This window comes from Hippopotamus amphibius, chromosome 9, assembly GCF_030028045.1.
Source record: "Hippopotamus amphibius kiboko isolate mHipAmp2 chromosome 9, mHipAmp2.hap2, whole genome shotgun sequence".
NCBI lineage: Eukaryota > Metazoa > Chordata > Mammalia > Artiodactyla > Hippopotamidae > Hippopotamus > Hippopotamus amphibius.
Window position 1 is genome coordinate 73425277 of NC_080194.1, and position 24673 is coordinate 73449949.

General features: G+C 35.9%; 1 protein-coding gene across 5 annotated transcripts in view; it reads right to left on the reverse strand.

Moving 5' to 3' along the window:
- Positions 1-774: 774 nt before the first annotated feature.
- ACER3 (alkaline ceramidase 3) overlaps positions 775-24673 on the reverse strand; it is a 191306-nt gene continuing 167407 nt past the window's right edge. For all 5 annotated transcript variants that reach the window (XM_057750225.1, XM_057750228.1, XM_057750227.1 and 2 more), the window contains 4 exons: positions 15456-15557; positions 12981-13085; positions 2389-2434; positions 775-1871 (listed from right to left, as the gene is read on the reverse strand). In XM_057750225.1, coding sequence (XP_057606208.1) covers positions 1818-1871; positions 2389-2434; positions 12981-13085; positions 15456-15557 — 307 coding nt within the window. In that variant the 3' untranslated portion in view covers positions 775-1817. The remainder of the gene's footprint in view (positions 1872-2388; positions 2435-12980; positions 13086-15455; positions 15558-24673) is intronic.

Below are 24673 nucleotides of genomic sequence, written 5' to 3' on the forward strand. Positions count from 1 at the left end.
TACAAAAAAGACAATGGTGTGAAACAAATGAACTCATTAAAAAATGTCAGATGACTGACAGCCTGCGTAGCCGCACATGAAATGTAGCCAGACGCCAGAAATCTTGTGGCAAAAGAAAGAACAGTCTTACAGGCTTGTACTGGAACTGTTTAGTTTATATTTTCCTAAGGCACAACCAAAGTTCTTTTAGACTTATATTTTAGCAAGTGTTTTTCTTGCTGGAGGATCATAAAAGTAGGTGGGAAGTATCTGCCTAATGGCATGATGGCATGCTAAAGTAAGGACAGCAGTGCTTGGACTAAAACTAAGGTCAGCAGGTGAAGAAAAACAACTAAATTTGTATTGATTTTAAATTCGTTCCAAGGCTTCTTACTGAATACTAGAAAAACACAAAAGTGTCATATACCTTCGCATAACAAAAAAATGATTTTCCTTTGTAAGCTGTAGCTCAGAATTCAATCCGGGGTAATGAAACAATCTGGATTTTACAATAATGTATAAGCAAGGAAAAGTTGTAAAAATGTTAAATGGTACAGAGCTACAAATATGGTGATATATGAGCAATGGGGTCAAATCAGGTTTTTATTCCAGGCAGGTGTTATGTTTGTGAAGAGTGATTCAATTTGCTATACGTTCAAATCCAAATTAGAACTAGCTGCCTTACAATGAGATTTCACTGCCATGTCTCAGCACTTTAATTTTTGGTAGTTCTGTTACAAGTTCAAGTAAGTTAGAGCTGTTTTCAACCCTTATATCTATTTCCTTCAAAAAAAATGAAGGAACAGGTATTCTAATAAGCTTTATGTAAGTAGGATGGATCCTAATCATTTTAGCTCTAGTTAACCCAACACATTTCCCTGGGCATAACCATGGCCTCTGAAAACTGGAAAATATGCCATAACTTTAAAAGTCAGAGTATAATGACATTTATAACATCAAATAAGTTATTCTAGGAGGATGAAATATGGGTAGGTCAGTCTACCAATCATGTTTGCCTAGCCATAAAAACAGAGACAAAGATCTGCAAAGATTAAAGGAAACAGAGCAACCATCATTAACTGGGTGGACGTGGAACATTCTACAGGCGTCCTGGTGGCCATCATAAATGTTACAAGATGACCCACCCACCCTGCCAGGCTCTGACCACAGACAGACACCCCAGAGCCAACCGCAAATCTGGAATGTGGCCACATATAGAACGCAGTGGCAGGTCTGAGCTTGCTTATAACACTCTGACCAGCACAGAGGCAGACAATGAAGAACTACCAGAATCCCACAGGTAGCCCTTTTTTTACCTTGGGAAACCATCCATGAGGTTACTATGACAAAAACATAAATCAAGGCTGAAACAGCTAAGTACTGACTCACAGCTGGCCATTTGGATATGGGGTTTTGCCAGTCCTCAGCTGACTGTTTTCATTATTTAATCAAATATTAAGAAAAGTTTAATTCACATGCAAGCCTTGTCAAAAAAGAGAAAAGGATTAATTTCCTATGATCAGCACAAACTGTTAACCTGTTAAGAAAAGCCCAATATTTCTAGCGTTTGAGTATATACATACACATCATGTCTATTTCTTTTTAAACATCTTAGGGTGAGGGTGAGGAGGAGGAAGACAAATGAGATAAAGACACAAGCTAAATGTCCAACAAGCCCCATTCCTCATTCTCTGTACGGCTGGCAGCATTAGTCAGAAAGTCACTCCTTTGCTGTGATGGTCATGATATATTTGAACGTGTAGATCTCTAAAGATTTCCTTAATCATTTGGCCAGGCCTATGGAACATGCTATTTTGTCTTCTTGGTGGAATAATTCATCAGTGCTTCCTGAGAGGCTCAAACAGGATCACCGGCCAGATTCCAAAGAGAAACTGTTTGGAAACAAGTTAGGACAAAATGAAAGAAGATAAAATTTTTCCATGTTATCCCTGAAAAAGAATGAAAAAGAACCCATGGGCTATGACTACAGTGGTTTGCTAGTGGTTGTCCTGGTATTAATAACCTGAGCATAGCATATTCTTTCTAGGTCTGTACCAGACCTCAGAAACTATTTTTATTTAATTTATTTAAAGATATTAAGCATCTACTTTGTCAAGCATGGAACTGGACACTTAAATCATCTCAGATCCTTAAAACAACTCTGCAATGTAGCTATTAGCTCCATTTTATTTTTGAAGAAACTAAGGCTTGAAGAAAAGAGGCTTGCCCAAGGTCACAGAGCAGTAAGTGGAAGAATTAAGATTCAAGAGCACCTGGTTCCAAAGCCTGTATTCTCTCTACTACCTCTCCACCCCACCCGCTTCTTCCAACTCCATCCCATCCTCCCATTACCTTCCTCCTCCAACACACACACACACACACACACAGCTCCCTAGGAAGTGAACTTACCTTCACCTTTGGCCTGTATCTCAGGTAAAGTGTTCTTGTATATAAACTGAAAGAAAAGGGGAGGGGGGAAAGCTTTTCAGACCAATTTTTTAAAAAACTGAAGTATAGTTGATTTACGATATTGTTAGTTTCAGATGTACAGCTAAGTGATTCAGGGAGATATATATATATTCTTTTTCAGATTCTTTCCCATTATAGGTTATTACAAGATATTGAATATATTTCCCTGTGCTACATAGTAGATCCTTGCTGTTTATTTTGTATATAGTACTGTGTATCTGTTAATCCCAAACTCCTAATTTATCCCTCCCTCCCCACCCCCTTTCCCTTTTGGTAACTATAAGTTTGTTTTCTATGTCTGTAAGTCTATTTCTGTTTTGTAAATAGGTTCAGAAAAATTTTTAATGCACGCAAACTGGCTTACTGACAAATTTAACCACAGTACTTTTGTATATATATATATATACACAAAGAAAAAGCAACACTGATAAATGAACTTTGTTCATTTACCAATGATTTTTTGAGGACCTACTCTATGCAGAACACTTGGCAAGATCCTAAGGAAGACAGAGAAATGATCAACTCCCAGACTGTAACATTCCACTCATGCTTGATGTGATTCATATCATGACTGCCAGTTTCATCTCTGAAGATATATGGTAGTAAGAATTAAGGTAGAGTATTCCTAGAATATCTTAGAAATGGTTATACCAGCTCTATAAAGATTATAATACAGGTATGAAATAAACAGGAAGCTACTTCAGAGCATCCTTTAAAACGAGCCACCTCTAAAGATGAGATCAGATTCTAATATCAGTCCATAGAGCAAAAATAAAGTTAAATTTATCCCTGAAAAATTTATTAAACTGTCCGTAACTTACAGCATACATAGCTTATGTATAGTACACTATTTAATTGTATTTGAGCAGTAATACACAGTATGAGTACATATGTAAAATATTTTATAGCATGAAAAATTTTCTCCTTTAAATAAGAGAATGAAAAAGAGCAAATATGTTTGAATTTGAGTAATTTAGTGTGCCTATGATGCCATTCTACTGTACCTAAAACCAGAACTGTAAAGAGAAGCATCATATGTTATGAATACATTACTATCTTATAATATAACCTTACTCTGACAGTTTTTCACATGTTAATCTCTAAAAGAAAGTTGCCATGTTTTCTCTTCTCTTTAGTGAAAAGTCCTGGACTGGGGCAAAGAAGCCCTGGATTCCAACCCTTGCTGTTACCTCCACCACTATCAACTACTTATTAAGTACCTAAAACATGGGGGCAAGCACTGGAGCCAGAGCTTTATACACATTCATTCTTAAACTACCCTACTAGGTAGGTATTATTATTCCTGTTTTGCATATGAGAGTCTGAAAAAAGGTCAAATATTTCATTCAAGGTGTTACAGCTAGTAAATGCTAGAAGCAGGATTTGAATTCAGGTGCTGTCTAGTCATCATCCAATGTAGTGTACTCTAACTGGCCAGTGACCTTGAGCATCACTTCTCTCTGGGTCCCAGTTTCCTTCACCATCAAATTAAGAAGTTATATTAGGTGATTTCTAAGCTCTTGATTGGTTTAGGGAGGCAGAAAACTCTGGGCTCAAATCCAGGCAATAACATTAAGATCATATGTGAGGTACCTGACTTCTCTGTGTTCGTCTTTCCTCAAGTGTGAAACAGGACCATCATGAAAATTAAAGGAATAATATATATATCAAGCCCAGGTGAGGCTATGAGCTGAAAATTCAAACTTTTTCTCATGGAAAATTTCGAACATAAACAAAGTACCTATCACATAGAGTTGTTAAAAAGAGCTTTTTTTTTTTTTTTGGCCACGCCATGTGGCATATGGAATCTTAGTTCCCCAACCAGGGATCGAACCTGTGCCCCCTGCATTGGAAGCGTGGAGTCTTAACCACTGGACCGCCAGAGAAGTCCCCAAAATAGCTTTTTATCTTCCTTATATTTGCAGTGTCTGTAGTGGCTTCTTGCTACATTTCTGATACTGGCTATTTATGCTTTTCCTCTTTTCTCTTTTAGTCTCACCAGATGGGTCAGCTATTAAGTTAATGTATCTCAGCTCCAAATCCACTCTTCTATATTCCATCCTGTTTGTGATGCAGAAGCTGAGACTACAAACTGCACTCTTGCATTTCTAGATGCTCCCTAATAGGCTCTGCTAATTAGGGCATTTGAGAGAAACTGCAAAGCTGGAGGAGAAAGAAGGGACTTGTTCCTTTTTGTTTTATTTTTATGAAGGGCTGTTGGCTTCTGGTTCTTGTGAACAGCATCCCAACAACACTTTATCACTGTGGCAGCAACAGTTTTTTCCTTAGCACCAGTACCCTTCTTCAGAGGCCTGGCTCCCACCTCCATGGGGTCTTTCCTCTGAGCTCAGATACGAGCTCCAGCTGAACAGTGCCTCCTGTTCAGATGTGAGTTTAGAGTCCCCAGATTCTTCAATACTCCTCCTGTCAAGAGACGGAATCTATGACTTTGACCAATAGAGTAGGGGAAGAGTGGTACCATTTGAGTTAAGACTAGGTTATAAAAGGCCCCTTTCCTTCACCTGGTTCTCTAGAGATGCTCCCTCTGAGGGAAGCCATCTGTCAGGTATGAAGGCTGACTACACTGAGGCTGAAAAGAATTGTGTAGCTGAGTTCTCAGATGACAGCCAGTATCAAATGACAACTCATGCTCATGAGCCATCTTGGACGTCTATCCCAGTTGGAGGCTTCAGATGACTACAGCCTGAACTGACATCTGATGCCAACCCTATGAAAGACTCCACATGAAGACTGAATAACTGAGCCCTTCCAAATTCAAGACCCACAAAATGGTGAGCAAAATAAAATGGGTATTTTAAGCTGATAAATTTGAGGTTGTTGTATAATATTAGTAACTTAAATACTCCCCCACCACACACCCTTCTCTACTATTCCTCTGAAAGTCCAATTAAACATGTCAGACTCTCTTGCTTTTATCTTTCATCTCTCTTTTTTAAAAATCAATTAATTTATTTATTGCATTGGGTCTTCATTGCTGGGTGTGGGCTCCCTCTAGTTGCAGTGGCTACTCTTTGTTGCAGTGTGGCTACTCTCATTGTGTTGGCTTCTCTTGTGGAGAACAGGCTCTAGGCACACAGGCTTCAGTAGTTGTGGCACGCAGGCTCAACAGTTGTGGTTCGTGGGCTTTAGAGCGCAGGCTCAGTAGTTGTGGTGCACAAGCTGCTCCACAGCGTGTGGTATCTTCCTGGATCAGGGATTGAACCCATGTCCCCTGCATTGGCAAGTGGATTCTTAACCACTGAACCACCAGGGAAGTCCTACCTTCCATTTATCTTAACCTCACTTCCATAATTTTTATATTTTTGTCTCTGTTGAGTTTAAGTAATTTTTTATAACCTGTCTTCCAGTTCACTAATTCTCTCTTCAATTGAATCTAACCTGTTATTAGCCCTATACATTGAGTTTTGCATATTGGCAGCTATAGTTTTCATTTCTATTCTATGTGGTTCTTTTTCAAATTTGTTTTAAAAAGTTTCTTTTACCTTGAAGTTATTTTTAAGTTTATTTCTTCAAGCATATGAATTAATGTTATTTTTACAGTCACTGATAATTCTAATATCTGATATCTTTGCAGGTCTCTTCTGCTATACTATTTGTGTTGGGTTCTTGCTCTTAGTGTCTTGTTTTCCTGGGTGCTTGGTTACTTTTGACTATGTGCTGCTTATTCTTCTTAAAAATTACTTTTGAAGGTTCTTTGGAAACTATGTTGAAGAAGTCTTTCTCTAAAAAGGTTTGATGTTTGCTTTTGCCAGGCACTTGGGAGATACTATAGGTCTAGCACAATCTCCACGCAAGTTCATGGCATGAGGTTCCTCAGATCACTTAGGTAGATGGGCTGTAAATCTGTGTGAGGGATGGCTGATGGCCATTACTTCTGTGAAACATTCCTCTCCCCAACTTTCCTTCTTTTTCTTGCTCTGCTCAGTTCCAAAACAACTTACTCTGCAGTCATTTGGGGGTGGAGTACACAGCAAGCTTACTTCTGATTCATCCAGCTTGATATGGGGAAGTCTTCCATTACTCCCTTCTTTGGGCTGGCTCCTTTCCTTTGGTTAGCCCTAGGCCTTGACTTCTGTCCTCTTTGTCCCATTAGGCCATGAAATCAGAGCTTAAATTTGATAGATTGACAAAAATTCTTTAGGCTCAAAGCAGCTGTGGTGTTCCTTTTTAGGCACCTGCTTTATTTTAGACTGTAACTTATTTTTTTTTAATATTGCCAATATTTGATGCTTTTACTATTTTACCCAAAACTTTTAGTTGTTTTTAGCAGGAAATTTGTCTGAATATCCTAGGCTGGCATTACTGCAAATGAAAGTCCTGCTCAATTTAATCATTTCAACAACCTATGGAGTAAATAGTATTATCCTTATTTAACCAATCAGTAAATGGAGGCTTAGAGCTAATTAATTAACCTGGCTCAAGATTGTTACACAGTTATGAAGTAAAGGAGCAAAGATGAACTCAGATACTTTTACTCTACTGTGTTAACTCTCTGTTTGAAACAAACATTTGTACAGTACTTAAATCTTAGAGGGTACATTATGTAATTAAATTCTCAAGTCATCCCTCTAAAGTATTATTAGTCACATGTTCCCTTCAATGAGGTACCTATAGAATCAAAATTTCCATATAACTAAAACAAATATCCCAGTTTCTTTAATTTTAGTTATTTAGGGTGAAATATATCTAAAATATATTTTATCTTCCCTGCCTCCTTAAAAAAAATCAGAGTTAAACATTTTAACATTAATAGGAAACAAACAGAAAAATTAATTCAAAATCTTGCCTTCAAATCTCATCAAAATGCTTCAGTTTTTCTGAATTTAAGCTTTGTCACCATGTAAATGAATTTTTACACTGGTTTAATAATTACATACACATAGCTTTGTTTTACTTAAAAATAAAAATGTCTATGTTGCTATAAATGTTTCATATTTATAATTTTAAATGGCTCAATAAAGAACATGCTATAATTTACTTTATGATTCTGCCTTAACTATTGGGTAGTTTATTTTTCTCTTATTATTGTTGTTGTTCTGCTAAATTAAATAACATTGCGATAAACATTTTTGTGTTTACACACACATTTTCATTTTTTTGGGTTCTTTCTTTAGGATAAATTTTGAAGAACATAATAACTGGGATAAAAAAATATAAACATTCCATTTTCATGAACACACGTAGTATCAAATTTCTTTCCAAATGGATTGCACCAATTTACCCTGACAAATAATATATGATAATACCATTTTCACTGCAACTAGAGAGTAAAGAAGGGAACTTCAAAACACTACTGTAGCTCATTTAAGGCTTATACAAACTATCCCATTGTTTTATTTTTAAAGTATTTTTTGAATAGCTAATACAAGCATTTGGTAAAAAACTCAAACAAGTATGAAAGGGTACACAGGAAAAAGGAGGTCTGTCTCTTACCCCTGCCCCTCAGTCCAGAGATAATCACTGTTATTTAACAGTTTATATACCCTTACAAAGAGTTTATGCATTTATAAGTATATATGTATACTTAGTTCCCTCTTTTTCACAAAAATGAATATTCCACTGTTTCAGAAGGCATTTTTGACTACCAGTTAGAGGATCATTTTTCCGTTTGCTCATTTACTACAAATATCTCAAAAAGACATGATTTGGAGGCCTGGCCTTCCTCTATTTTTTTTTCTTTTTCTTTTTTAAATTTAAAAAGTTTCAAACTTACAGAAAAGTTGCAAGATATGAAGAATTCTTGTATCCCCTATTCCAGACCCCCAATTGTTGTCATTTAACCACATTTGTTTTATATTTATACAAACACACACACAAACAAATACACATATGTATATGTGTATACATCTATCTATCTATCTATCTATCTATCTATCTATCTATCTATCTATCTATCTATTTATCTATCTCCCTCTCATAGGGTCATTATATGACATGATGCCCATCACCCCTAAACACTCCAGTGTGTATCACCACAAGACAAGAACACTCTCCAAAATTATAACACAACCGTTCCAATCAGGAAGTTAATATTAATACAGTACTCCACCCAAGTCAAAACTTAATTAAGATTTTGTTGAATGTCCCAACAATTTCTCTTTTCATTCCTGATTCAGGCTCCTATCCAGAAACATGCATTACATTTAGTTTTCATGTCATTTGCTAACTCAATAGTTCTTTGCTCTCTTTGTCTCTCATTACTTGATGGCCTTAAAGAGTACAAGACTTACATTCTGTAGAAGGACCTTCAACATGATTCCATCAATGTTTCCTCATGGCCACACGCAGGCCATGCATTTTTGGCAGGAATACAACAGGAATGATGCTGAATTCATCTCAGTGCATTTTATCAGGAGTCACACTACAGTGACCTGCTCTGTCATGGCCAATGCCAACCTTAGATACATGGTCAAGTTGGTTGCTGCCAGTTTTCTTCACTGTGAATTAGTCATTTCCCCCTCCATATTAGTATTTCATGGGGGAGGCATTCTGAATTATGCCAATATGTGTTCCTCATTAAACTTCCACCTATTAGCCAGAGATCAATTGTTAACTAACATCTATCAGCTATCCCTAAGATGGTTGCCAGATGATGATTATCTATTTCCAATGTTCCTTCTACACTTATTAGCCAGCATTATTCTGGAAGGAGGAGCTTTCCCTTCTCATTTATTTATTCATTTATTTATTTATATTAGTACACATTTACGGATTCCTATTTTATTCGATAGGTTGTAATTTGAAACTTCCTATACAATTCTGATACTCAAATTATCTTTGGCAATGGGCCAAAGCTTGCTTTTCAGACTTCACAGGGGACAAACCTAGGCAATACATGTATGTATAAACATATGAATACATATATTTATAATTTATACAACACAACATACATCTAAGTTGTTCTATATCTGAGTGTGTATACATATGTATGTGTGTGTGTGTGTGTGTGTGTGTGTGTGTGTGTGTGTGTGCGCGCGCGCGCCACACATTCTTGAGTTTCTTTCTTTTTTTTTTCTTTTTTGGCCATGTTGCTGCATGGCTTGTGAGATCTTAGTTCCCCAATCAGGGACTCAATCCCGGCCACTGGCATAGAAAGCACCGAGTCCTAACTACTAAACTACCAGGGAATTCCCGACACCAATACTTTAAATTCCAATCTAACCCCTCTCAGAGTTCCTTTTATCTTTCCCTCTTTCCATATTTTTAAATCCCTTGTAAGACAGTGGAGAAATCAGGCTTTTGTTATCTTCAAAATTTTTACTTATTGTTCGATCAATTAATTTATTTGTTCAATGTAACCCACTTCCCAACTCCAGCTACTTCCTCCATCCATCCCCTCCTCTCATCACCTTGCTTTCTTGTTCCACACAGCAGCCTGTTCCCCATCACCTCAGTTTTCTTGGAAGCTCAGCATGCTGCTATCAGTGACCCCTATTCCTCCCTCCCTGTTCCTTGGACATTGAATGCTGGTACCTCTGTGCACATCTTCCCCCTCACTACCTTGTTTCCTTGAAGGGTTTCCACACCAGGAGGAGAAATGAAGGAGAAAGTGAACAATAACAACAACAAAAGATGAAAAGGAGAAGGTGGAAAAGAGAGGGGAAAGTGGGAAACACTAGTCTTTCAAAATACAATATAATGACTATAATTTCACTTCTTGAGTATTTATTAGAAAAATTCGTTGCTGTATTATATGAGGGTGAATCAAAAATTATCCACACTCTGGCTGTAGAATTCATTTTAATTAACTTTTAGAAAAGACAGATAACATCATTTTTCAGCATAATCTCCTTGCTTTTCAATACACTTTTTCCACCTGTCAATAAGCTTTCGTATTCCCTCATTAAAAAATGTTTTAGGCTGAGCTGCGAGCCACGAAGGCACCGCTGTCTTCACTTCTTCATCAGAAGTGAATCTTTGTCCTTGTAGGGCTGCTTTCAGGGGACCCAACAGGTGAAAGTCTGATGGAGCAAGATCAGGACTATAGGGAGGATGCTTTAACACCTCAAAATGAAGTTTTTGCAGTGTTGACAGTGTGAGAAGTGTGCAGATGTGCACTGTCACGCAAGATCAAAATGCCCTTGGATAGCAGTCCTCTGTGTTTAATCTGAAGTTGAAGCTTCAGCTCTTCGATAAGCATCTCACTGTAATTAGACTGTTGATTGCTGAAGCTTCTTCCTGATAATGTTCCAATACTGGCCCTTGAGAATCCCAGAAAACTGTAAGCACCAATTTTCCAGCTGACGGTTGACTTTTAAAATTTTTCTTGGTCGGCAATTGAGGATATTTCCATTCCATACTCTGCCATTTACTTTCTGGTTTGTAGTGGTGAATCCGTGTCTCGTCACCAGTAATGATTCTCTTTAAGAAACTTTCACCTTCCTTAGATTACTGGTCCAAATTTTGTTTGCAGATATCTAAACGCTTCTCTTTATGCTCTTCCGTGAGTTGTTTTGGTATCCATCTCACACAAACTTTTCGAAACCTAAGTCTGTTGTGGATTACTTCATTTTGAGGTGTTAAAGCATCCTCCCTATAGTCCTGATCTTGCTCCATCAGACTTTCACCTGTTGGGTCCCCTGAAAGCAGCCCTACAAGGACAAAGATTCACTTCTGATGAAGAAGTGAAGACAGCGGTGCCTTCGTGGCTCGCAGCTCAGCCTAAAACATTTTTTTAATGAGGGAATATGAAAGCTTGTTGACAGATGGAAAAGTGTATTGAAAATCAAGGAGATTATGTTGAACAATGATGTATCTGTCTTTTCTAAAAGTTAATTAAAGTAGATTCTACAGCCAGATTGTGGATAATTTTTGATTCACCCTAGTATTACATTGCAGTAATGTCCTTGGGACTTCGTGGGAAGTGTTAAAGTGCCAAGTTTTCTTTCTTCTTTTTATTAAACAAACAAATAAATTTATTTATTATTTATTTTTAGCTGTGTTGGGTTTTTGTTGCTACACACAGGCTTTCTCTAGTTGCAGTGAGTGGTGGCTACTCTTCGTTGTGGTATGCAGGCTCTAGGCACTCGGGCTTCAGTAGCTGTGGCAGGCAGACTCAATAGTTGTGGCTCGTGGGCTCTAGAGCACAGGCTCAGTAGTTGTGGCCCATGGGTTTAGTGGCTCTGCAGCATGTGGAATCTACCTGGACCAGGGATTGAACTCATGTCCCCTGCATTGGCAGGTGGATTCTTAACCACTGCGCCACCAGGGAAGTCCCTAAAGTGCAAAGTTTTCAATTCTTGGTTTGCTTTATAGTTATTTTTGTTTCTCCTTTTCTATCATTTGTCAGTTTCCCCAAGCATTTCCTCCCATAACCCTTCCCCTTAAGTAGTTATTTCTAATATACTACGGGCTAAGAATTCATATAATCAATGCAATAAGAAGTAGCAAAAAATAAAATACTTACACTTAGAGCCAGAGTTTAAAGAGCTCTTCTATGATTAATAACCTTGAGCTCTTCACAGTATGAATTAAGTAATTCTTATTTAGCTGCCCAGAAGTTCTTTTTATATAATTCTCAAGTAGTTAAATTTTAGATAATTCAGATTGCCTAAATAAGTTGATCTCTAGACAGGTGAGATGCAAATGTTATTTTGAGAAGGTATCCTAAAAATTTCACTTCAGTAAATTTTCACATTGGTTCAAAGGAAAATTTTTTCCCCCTTTCTACAAATATTTCAGCTCTCTCAATTCTTGAGATGAACTTGAGATTAAATATAAACTGATCCCCTGGTAAAGAGATGATTAATATGTACACATTCATTCATTAAATCATTTAACAATATATACTGAGTGCTTACTATGTGACAGGCATTGTTTTAAGCACTTGGGAAAGTAGCAATGAATAAGATAAAGTCCTTGTTCTCAAGAAACTTACAGTCCAGTTGGGGGAGGTAAACAAGTAAACACATATATAACTGGTTATAAATGCCGTGAAGAAAAATAAGGCTTGGTAAGGGGAGAGAGAGTGATACAGATGTAGTCACTCTCTGACCAGGGTGATCAGAGAGAATTCTGATTCCCTTCTTGCTGTAAATGGTTGACCTCCAACAAATTCTCTATTAAGGGAACAAGGAAAGAAAAGTGGCAACCAATTTATTTCAGGGAAGGAGACAAATTAAGTTGGGGACTTCAGATACTCATGTTTTTCCAGTCCCCACCCAGGGGAACCTGCTGCTTTTTTCCCCTTAAATTTGTTCTCTATAAACAAAGATATGATAATTAACAAGAAATGGAAATGTTTATATCCTACTTGCACTAAAAAAGGAGATGAATGATCTACGTAAAATGTAGATAATGTGCCAGAGGTCAGTTACTATAGCTGTCACCCTTTAAAGATGAGAAAACAGAGCTACAGAGAGAGTAAGGGACTTGCTTAAGATCACCCAGTGGCAGAGGCAAAGCTGGAACATAAGTTTCTGATTCTGTCTCTGACATTTTATATTTACACCATTCTATTTGAAGAGTAAAGAAACACTTCAATACTAGCCTAAAAAGTCTCTATTTCCTACCTGAAGAGGATGTGAAGATAAGAACCAAGGCCAGTTAAAATATGCCACCATGCATGAAACTGTGTAGTGACACCTATGATAGGTGGCACCTTCTTCCGAAAGTTCCTGTGTGGAGAGGGGGGAAAAATAAGCACGTCAATTTTTTTTTATATTCAGCAACTAATACTGACAGTCTGAGCATTTTGAAATGTCGTTTTCAAACATGGCAATTATTTAATTTCCTTATATGTGCTGTAGTCTGCTGTATAGTTTTCTGAAGTGTATTTTGAGGAATAGTATTCCTAGCAGAAGTTTCATGAAGAAATGACTCTTTGGTCAAAATATATGTAGGAAATGGTACATAGTTTAATGCCCTCTTGGAGATTTCTAATGCATATTAACAAATTATATGCTTTGAAAAGTCCTACCATAACTAAACAGTTTATCTTCATTTTTTTTCAGGTAACTTACTAATCCATAGAACCCTTCTTTCAGGTAATATCTTACTAACACCTTATGGAACAAGTGTTTCCTCAAAAACACTTTGGGAAACACCGGTCAACTAAGCTATTCACTCAAGAAACTAGACAACAATTTTTTCTATGCCCTACATACAACCATCATTTTAGAAGAGCACCAAACAGTCTATAAAGTCATTTTGTATCTATGTTATTTCACTTCATAGTGAGTCTCTGAGGTGGCTGTTATAAGCTTTGCTTTGCAGATAAGGAACATAAGATTCAGAGAGATTATTGAGTTGCCCAAGTCACTCAGCTAGTGGCAGAGCTGAGTCTCAAATTCTAGATCTTTTGATTAAGTGTGTATCATATTAATATTCTGAGAGGGGGGAAATTCAATGAAACACCAAATTATTTCCTAGATATCCCCACAAATTTTGGGGACATCTCTAGGAACCCACTTTGTTTCTTTTCTTTTTTTTAAAATTTATTTTATTTATTGGCTGTGTTGGGTCTTCACTGCTGCATGAGGACTTTTTCTAGCTGTGGTGAGCAGGGGCTACTCTTTGTTGTGGTGAATGGACTCCTCATTGCAGTGGCTTCTCATTGCAGAGCACAGGCTCTAGGTGCAGAGGCTTCAGTAGTTGTGGCTCCTCCGCATGTGGGATCTTCCCGGAGCAGGGATCGAACCCATGTCCCCTGAATTGGCAGGCGGATTCTTAACCACTGTGCCACCAGGGAAGTCCCTCTACTTTGTTTCTGAGTAGAAACAAAGAGGCTCTCACACAGAGGATGATGACTTACCTTTGTGTTGTAAAAGCTCCAATTGGTGTTCTGATGGATATTACGGTACTGATTCAGAACCACTCACTTAGATCTTAGTTTTCTAAGCAAGATGTATTATTTGTTTCTGTGCATTTAAAGTATACATTTCAAACATGTACAAAAGTAGGCAAAATAATAATGTACCCTTTACCCAGCTTCAACAATTATAATTTATGGCCAATCTTGTATCATCTAAACTCTTATCTACTTCTCCTTCCCATATTATTTTGAAGCAAATCCCAGATATTATATCATTTTATCTCTAAAAATTTTAGTATATATCTCTAAAAGATTAAAACCTCTTTAAAACGTAACTATAATACCATTTTTGACACCTGAAATATTAACAATAATACCTTAATATCATCAGATATGCAATTACTGATCAAAGCTTTTTTTTTTTTTAAACACTTGGTTTGTTTCAATCAAGATCCAAAAAAAGTAATTACATTGAGTTTGGTTGATATATCTCTTAAGTGTCTTTCAATCTATACATTCCTCCTCCCTTTTTTCTCCCCTCTGCAATTTATTTGCTGAAGAGACTAGGTCATTCATTCTATAGATTTCCCACAGTTTAAATTTTGCTGATTGCCTCTCTGTGGTGCTATTCAATATATTCCTCTGTTGTCTACAATTATGCAAAACTATTAAGTCACAGAATTTTGAGTTGGAAGCACCCACTAGTTTAACCTACTTAACATGTTCATTTTATGGAAACTGAGGCCCAGACAGACAGTGTCTTAGGTGACAGACTAGAGTCCAGAGACCCAAGATGCAAATTCCAGTGAATATATAACTGATGAAAAGATGGTAAAAGGAATACTTGCCTTTCTTAGAAAATAACATTAAGCATATTAAAGTACAAAATTATATATGTGTATTTCACATGTTTATTACAAATCATTCCTATTTCTTATTTCTTTAATATAGTAGGTTAGGCAGATTTCAAAGACCTAGTCAATATTTGATTAACTTTATAGCATGGTGATGCACACACAAAAAATCCCTATAGTTATGGAATATTCTTAGGTCCAAATTTTTAGGTAATTTAAACAAGCATTCCCAGAATTTAACTTTATTATGCTATATGTATCTTTTTAATTTCAATGATGGCAAAAATTCACTTCAGTGCACTAATAATTCTATATGCCTATGAAATGCTCTGCTTAACAGATTCCAAAAATATTTTTCAAAGATAGAAAATATATCTTACCTCAGTGAATCGCAAAAGATGTTATCTATGTTCCATAATAAAAATCCCAATAAAAATACACCCAAGGATGTATAACCCAGTCCTCTAAGCCATGGATAAACCCTGTGGGTTAAAAAAAAAAAAAGCAAAATGAAATTTTGTCAAGTCATGTCATGATCAGAGCTTGAGGTCATCACTGTCACAAGAAGGAAAGGTTTTCATAAGTATTAAAAGCAAACCTATCTATTAAATTCTCTAAAACATTTGCCTGTTACATTTAGGCATTAAAAGGTACTGAGAAAAAAATGTGCCACTAAGACTTTGCTAAGCGTATCAAGAAGGTAACCTGAAAGTACCCAGTAACCTTATCAGTCCCTTGGAAGAGGCAGGGGGTGGTAGGATAGAAAAGAACATTAATTGAGTCATCTGCTCTGTGTCAGGCACTAGAGTATATTACATACACACAATATATATAAACAAACATACACATATGAATACAATCTTCAAATAAACCCTGTGAGGCAGGTATTATTCTTTTCATTTCGCTGATGAGGAAACTGCAGCTTGGTGAGTTACCCAAAATAATAGGTGTAGCTAATGTATTTTTTAAAGCTTTATCCATCACCTCCAAAAACTTAGTTTCTATATTTTTTAGAATGTTATATAAATGGAATAATACAGTATATTCTTTTTGTTATATGGCTTCTTTCATTTTGCATAATTATTTTGAAACTCATCCATGTTGTTATGTGTATCAATACTCATTTCCTTTTACATCTGAGTAGTGCTCCACTAAATGGATATACCACAATTTGTTTATCTGTCCAAATGTTGGTAGACATTTGTGTTGTTTTCAGTTTTTTGCTATAACAAATAAAGCAGCTATGAACATTCATAAATAAGTCTTTGTATGGACATATGCTTTCATTTCTCTTGGATAAACAGCTAGGAGAAGAAGAGCTGAATTGTCTGGCAGGTGAATGTTAAACTTTTTAAGACAGCTAAACTGTTTTATTAAGTGACTGTATCATTTTATATTCCCACCAGCAGGGTAGAAGTGTTTTTTGTTCTACATCCTCACCAGCACTTGCTATGACATCAGTCTTTTTCATTTTAGTTGCCTTAGTAGGTATATAGAGGTACCTCATTGTGGTTTTAATTTTTATTTCCCTAATGATTAATATTATTGAGCATCTTTTCATATGCTTATTTGCCATCCCTTTATCTTCTTTGATATGGTGTTTGTTGAATCTTTACCCATTAAAAAAATTGTTATTTGCCCTCTTATTACTGAGTTGTAAGAGTTCTTTATGTATTCTAAATGTAAGTACTTTGTTGAACATATGTTTTATAAACATTTTCTCCAAGTCTGTGAGTTAAATTTCATTTTCTGTTTTTTTGGATTCTTTAAAAAATTTTTTTTTAAATTGAGGTAAAGCTGATTTACATTGTTCTGTTAGTTTCTGGTGTACAGCAAAGTGATTCAGTTTTTTTCATATATATATTCTTTTTCATATTCTTTTCCATTATGGTTTATTACAGGATATTGAATATAGTTCCCTGTACTATACAGTAGGACTTTGTTGTTTATCCATTTTATGTATTAGTTGGTATTCACTAATCCCAAACTCCCAATCCATTCCCCACCCCCACCCCACCCCCGCCACCTTTGGCACCACAAGTCTGTTCTCTACATCTGTGAGTCCGTTTCTGTTCTATAGATAAGCCTTTTCGTTGTTCTTTTTCAAAATTGTTTTGGCTCTTCTAGATCCTCTGCATTCCCATGTAAATTTCAGAAATAGTTTCTCAATTTTTACCAAAAAGCCTGCAGAGATTTTGATTGTGATTGTATCGAACCTATAGATCAACTTGGAGAGAAGTGACATCTTAATAACACTTAAGTTTTCTAATCCATGAAAATGATACATCTATTTATTTAGTTCTTCTTCAATTTTGCTCAGGAAAAAACTGTTCACTGCAGTTTCCAATATATAAAGCCTACATATATTTGCTAAATTTAATCCTTAAACATTTGATGTTTTTTGATGCTATTGTAAATTCTACTTTTAAAAATTTCACTTTCCAATTGTTTGCTGTTAGTACATAGAAATATGATTTTTGAATACTGATTTGAATCCTGTGACCTTGATGAATTCCACTTAATTGCTAGTAGTTTTTTGGTACATGTCCTGTGGTATTTTCTGCACATGATCATGTCATTTGCAAACACTATGTTGGATAGAACTCCCACCGGTGTAGTGTTGAATAGAGGTGGTGACAATGTATACCCTTGTTTTATTCTTGATTTTAAAGGTAACTTTTAAAAACATTTCATGATTAAATGTATTAGGTGCTATAATTTAAAGATTAAGAAAGTTCCCTTGCACTGAGTTTGTAAAGGGTTTTAGTTTGTGTGGTTTTTTTTTTTAGATCATAAATAGCTGCTGAATTTTACAGAATGCTTTCTCTGAATCTATTGCTATCATCATATCGTTTTTCTCCTTTATTTTTTTAATACGGTGAATGACAAGAATAGATTTTCTCAAATATTTTGTTACTTTAACTATAAGTATTTGCATATAAACAAATGAAAAGGGTGATTAATTTAAAAATCATCAGGAAAGCACAAACCTGGCTGTTCATGGAAAGGACATTATTGCCACTGTTTGATGAAGGTTCTCAGAGAAGATGAGCTTAAGAGTCATAGAATGCCTTCAGCTTTTCAGAGTTTATCACTGCCCCATTTGAGGGAGGCAAGAAAGAGTCCCAAGAAGCACAGGGTTCAGCAAAGTGAAGACATCTGGCAGAACTGCAGTGTGGGCCAAGTGCTGAGATGTGACAGGGATACGATCAGTGTGGGTAGGATACTCTCTATTTTCTGCTTCTAAGCTTACTTACCAGGGCCAATCTTCAGCTCTCAGTAGTTCAAAGCAAAATTCTTCTGTGGGGTGAAATGAATGTCTTTGGTTATCCAGGTAGCAGGGCACGTAAGAGAGAGCAAGAACTTCATCAGCATATGGTCCATGCAAACTAAGTACAGATAAGATTCTGGGGACCGACTACCTATATATCATCAAGTCAAGAGAGTATAATACAGAAGGCCTCAACATATCTGTGTCTGGAGTCACACTGCTTCATTCTGGACTGGCTGTCTGTCCAGTGTACAGCTATTTTCTGAAAAATTCCTTCCCTTCGCCTTTACCGTGGAAATTGCCTTCAACTCTCTCTGTGTTGGATTTCCTATGTCTTGTATCCTCTGTCTTCCTCCTTTTTGGTTTTCTCTCTGATTTCGGTCAAACACATCCTCTGATAGGTTCCTGAGCAACTGTGTATGGGATCTAAGTTTTTTTGAGAACTTGAATGCATGAAAATGTATTTTGTCATATTTTATTGACAATTTGGCTGGGTTATTATCCTATGATTCTGGCTTCCAGTTCTGCTTTGTTAAGTCCCAAACCATTCTGATCCCTAATCCTATGTATGTATATCTGCCTTCTAAGTCTATAAACTTGTGGAATTGTCCTTGTCTAGAATTCTGCAACTGGCATGGGTCTATTCCATCCACTGTTCTTACTATCCAGTGGGTTCTTTCAATCTGATAACTCATGTACTTCAATTGTAGGATATTTTCTTGAATTGTTTTGGTGATGATTCCCTCCCTTCCACTTTCTCTGCACAGTACCCCCTCCCCCTTTTTTATGTTGGTCCTTCTATTTTGGCTCAGTAATAATTCTATTGAGTTCCTTCCATTCTCTATTTCTTTCTCGTCATTCTGATGGCCCCTAGGGTGTAGTCCATGGACTTGAGGAAACTTGCTATTTGTCCACAGCAGTAGTGGTGAGAGGGGCCAAGGGTCCTGAGGCCCCATGCTGTCCTGTTTACTATGGACCATACCATGGGTTTAGTGCCTCTCTTGTGGTGAATGCTTGCTGGTGAATGGGGGGTGATGGACTATAAGACAATAACAATGTAAGTTTAGGAGAAAGAATTCCAGTGCCTTCTTTAACAGTATCTTTCAAACACTTCATTTCAGCTTTTCATTTTATCATATTTTTAATATCCTTTTTGGGGGGATTCTCTGAATGTTCCTTTTTTATAGCATGTTACTCTTGATTCATAGATACAATATATTTCTAGGAATATTAACGAATTATAATAGTTGCTGTCATTTTGTTGTTTTTGAAGTTTCTTCATGTACAAGTTGTTTACTGTAAGCTGATTTTTACCCCTTATTATTTCTTTTGGCCTCTTTCATATTGAAAACATTCATCATATGCCTGGCATTGTCTCCTCTTTTTTTTTTTTTTCTTTCCTCCTCATTCTTAAGAGTAGGAAACTAAAAAGGTGAGGCCTTTAGACTAGTAACCTTCACCATAGGGTTATTTTTCTGGGCCAACTGTTAGGGAACCCTCAATATCATCAGGTCTTTTAGGCTGCTCATATTCCCTATAAGAAGATTCTTTCAATATTCTGCCTAGACATCTGTGCATTCAGCATTCATAAAGCATAAGGTCATCCAATTTACCTGATTTTAGTACAGTATTTGCATGCTCAATTGTGCCTGTCAAAATCCAATCTAGAGACACTGTTTACGCTTTCCAGAGAATTAACCTGAAGACTTCTGCAGTTGCTCTGTGGCATGGAGTTGGGTGACAGAGCCTAAGCATTTAACAGTTTCCTTTTTAACCAATCCTCTTTATTTTAGACCCCTCCTCCATCTCCTTTGCCAAACTGCCTGTTGCTGCTAATGCCTGATACTCAAGAAAATTCTCTGATGGAAACTGGAGGTTCTAGACTCAGAATTTGGCTTTCTTGGGTTAGTTAAGGTAGTTAGCAGTAATCCATTTACTTTCTAGCTTTTAAAATTTTATTGAGTCTTCTCCTTGTGGGTTTATGCTTTATAAATAAATTCCTTTGTTGTAGTCTTAGTAGGGTTTCAGCAAGAAGCAAAATTAGGTAACTGTTGATCTTCAATATTGTATCTGTGGTTTTTGTTTCATTAATTTCTGCCTTTTATCAGTATCAATCTTCATTCCTCTTTGGGTTTATTCTATTGATCTGTTTCCTAATTCCTCAAGTTGAATATTTAGTTCATTATTCTTCAGCCTCTATTTCTAATGTAAACGTTTAATGTAAACATTTCCCTCTAAGAACCACTTTAGCTACATCCTACTTTGGTTTCTAGTATTTTCATTATGATTCCATTCTAAGTATTTGAACATTTCTATTATAATTTCTTTTTTTACTCATATTTACAAGTGTAGTTTTAAGTTTCCAAACATATGGGCTATTTTGACTAATCCTGTTTTAACTAATTGTCAGAGAATGTGCTATGCATGATACCAATTCTTTAACATTTGTTGAACTCTGCTTTAAAGCTAGTATTGGTAGATTTAATAATTACTCCATGCATGGTTGAAAAGATCATGCATTCTTTAATTGTTGAGTATATTAAATCATTTCGTATGTTACTCAAATTTTATCTATCTTATTCATATTTTTTGGGCTCAGTTACTGTGTTAAAATACCTCATCATGATAGAGTATTTACCTTTGCAATTCTCCTTTGTAACGCTGTCAATTTTTGTTTAAAGTTTTCCATACAAGTTTAGAGTTGCCGTTTTTTGGAGTGTGGTAAACTGAATCTTTTAATAACAATGTAATGAACACATTTGTTATGAATAATGCCTTAAATTTCTTTGTTATTAAAATAGCTAGTCCAGCCTTCTTTTAGTCAATACTTGTATGGCATGTATCTTTTTATATCTTTTTCTTTCAAAATTACTATGTATTTATGTTTTAACCATGTTTCTTATGAACAGCAGATACCTGGATTTTTCCCCATTTGAGTCTTTGTCTTTTAATTGCTTAGCTTTGTCCATTTATATTTACTGTGATTACTGATATATTTTGAATTATTTCTACCCCTTCACTTTCTGCTTTGTATATGTCCTCACTTTTCTCTGCTTCTCTTTTTCCCCTTCTCCTGATTTCTTCTGGATTCAGTTTTTATAATCTCATTTACTCCTTCATGTTTTTGTAATTGAAATTGTGAAATCAATGACTGTTTTTAGTAGTTATCAGAAAAGCACATGTAAAATCCAAAATTAATCACTGAATGTACCCTACCCCCAAATAAGAAAGACCTTATATTAGGAACTACGTAACTAAGACTGTCCTCTTGTATCTCACATGTTATTTTGTCATCATTTTAGTTCCTTAAAAAAAATCTCTCAAATTAGATATTATTAAAGTCACAATATTTTGTTCAGATAGTCCCATAGGTTTTCACTTTTTCTCCTTCACTGTTCTTTCTTGTATCTCAGCTCTTCCTCCTAAAGAATATCTTTCAGAAGGTCCTTTGGTAAGGTGTACTAGTAAAATTTCTTCATTTCTATATGACTCAAAATGTTTTTATCTTACCCTTGTTCTTGAAAGATATTTGGGTACACAATTCTAACTTGATGGTTAATTTCTCTCAGCACTTTGAAGATAACAGTCTACTGTTTTGGCTTCCACTGTTGCTGTTGATAAGACTGCTGTAGACTATTTGTTATTCCTTTGTTGGTAATATGTTTTTGTTTTACTTCTGGATGTTTTTAAGATCTTTGGCTTTCAGCAATTTTAGCATGCTTTTTGAAAACAGGTATCAATCAGGATTCAACTGCAGATAATAACTCTATCTAAAGCAGAAAATAATTTAATAGTTTCAATTCTGAAAGAAATGCTAAACAGATTTAGGCTCTCTAGGAATGACTTACGAACACTACTACAAAATTATCTTGCCAAAGGAATTTTTTTCTTTTTCACATTTATGAAGCTGGAGAGCTGGAAAGCCTCTGGACAAACTGTTGCATCCAGCATCATACCATCATAGCTATAGTTCACAGTTCAGGAAGCTGCCATCACACTTGTTTGTTCCAGAGCTATGATGAGCAGCCTAGATCCATATAAGTAAATGGATGCCTTACATACTACCACTTCTCCTCCCTACATAACTTGATTCTGAGTTCCAGTCTCATGTGAATCCATGCGATTGGCAAAACCTGAATGTATCTGAAAACTTACCTGCAAGGAAATATGCGAAATATAGGTTTTAGCTTTTTAGCATCTATATTATAGGAAGGCTCACTTGAAACAGGCTGAAACAATGTTGAATGAGCTATTCTATCATATCTGCCATACCTGAGAAAGATTTTCTTTCATTTATCCTGCTTGAGAATTATTGTTTTTGAAGCTGAGGGGTTATGTCTTTTATCAATTCTAGAAAATTCTCACCTATTATCTCTTTGAATATCTCTTCTTTCCCCATTTTTGCTATTCTCTCCCTTTGGAATTGTAATTAGACACATTATCTCTGTGATGCTTTCTGGATTACTTTTTAGACTTGTCTTTCCATTTTATTAATTCTCTCTTCAACTGTCTAATTTACTTTTAACATATCCATTGGGTTTTTTATTTCAAAGTTTTTTTTTCCTTTTTTTAAACTGAAGAATAGTTGATTTACAATGTTGTGCCAATCTCTGCTGTACAGCAAAGTGACTCAGTTATACACATATATACATTCTTTTTTAATATTCTTTTCCATTATGGTTTATCAAAGGATATTCAATATAGTTCCCTGTGCTATACATTAGGACCTTGTTGTTTATCCATTCTAAATGTAAAAGTTTGCATCTACCAACACCAAACTCCCAATCCATTCCTCTCCCTCCCTCCCTCCCTCCCTCCCCCTTGGCAACCACAAGTCTGTTCTCTATGTCTATGAGTCTTTCTGTTTTGTTGATAGGTTCATATCAATGATTTTTTTTTAATGCCAGAAGTCTTTGATTCTTTTTCAAATCTGTAATTTCATTTTTAATAATTTCCTGTTCCTTGGTCATATTTTCATCTTCTCTATTTTTTCATTAAATATTTAAAAAATAGTTACTTTATACTTCAGCATCTGATTTGAAGGGGTTATTTCTGCTGTTCTTTTTCTCCTGACTTTGGCTTCTGGTAGCTTATTTTATCCTCCAGTTTTAGAGTTATTGATTGTGCGCATGTGTTTGAGCTCCAATATGTGGAAATCCTGAGGGGCCGACATTAAAGGTACATTTCTTTGAAGTTAATATGCTCTTGCTTCTCATAAGATACATTGGGATTCTACAAAACGTGGATCAGTTTGAGTTAATTTTACATCTTGAGGTTTCCAGACAATGAAGGTTATGTATATTTGAATCTCAAACCTGTGTGAAAGCATACTAGTGATTATAGATTCTCGGGGCACTAATTTTTCCTACCTAAGACTGAGGCTGAAAGACAAGTTGCCTTGTCATCTCCTGTTACTGAAGGGCAGATGTTTTTCTAGCCCAGCCTTCCATTGACAGTATCTTTTTGATGGTCCTGACTTTCTGTGTACATGTATGTGTGGTGGTGGAGAGAGAGTTCCAACTGCTCATCTTAAACAGGCCCTAAGCTTTGTCTTCTATCTACCTTCAATCTATTCAAACCTAAATTTCTGATTTCCTGGTATCTGCAAATGCCTTCAAGTTGATCATGATCTGACAACTCACGTGTCAGTCTAGTTTGCAGCTCAATCTTTGGAGTTGATGCTTTGGAATTTTCTTTATGTTCTTTTGAGCTCAGCTATGCATTTAAAAGAACATTCGTTGTATTTTATCCGGAATTTCTACATGTTTTGTTATGGAAGAGATTTTCACATATCTTGTCAGACATAATAAAAGAAATAGAAGTTTCAGAGTTTCAATTTGATTTTAAAAATCTTTACTGATAAGCACTATTCTGAGTTCCAGGGGTTATCAAGATAACTAAGACTTCAAGAAAGTTACAATTTAGTTGGGCAAAGAGGTAAATAAACAATGAACAGTACAAAATGATCACAAAATGGAGATATAAGAAGGAAGCTGTGGTAAAGCAGATGGAAGAAAGACATTTTTATTTTGTAAGAGTTCCATTTTATATAGGTCTATCATTTATTTCTAAAAGTATTGGTACACTATCTATCAGACTTGGATTTAAGGCAAGGACTGTGTTTTACATGCTTCTTTACATTTCCCTAAGGTGCCTAGACTAAAAACTGGAGACTTCTGCTTCTGGGAAGATGAAACAAACATAATTTTCCCTATTTTTCCCACTAAGTATGATTAAAAACATTGAACATTACATATAAAAATCATAAGAAGACTCTGAAAGGTGGAGAGAAGAAGGCAGACCAGTTTGGGACTTTGGGACCCAAGT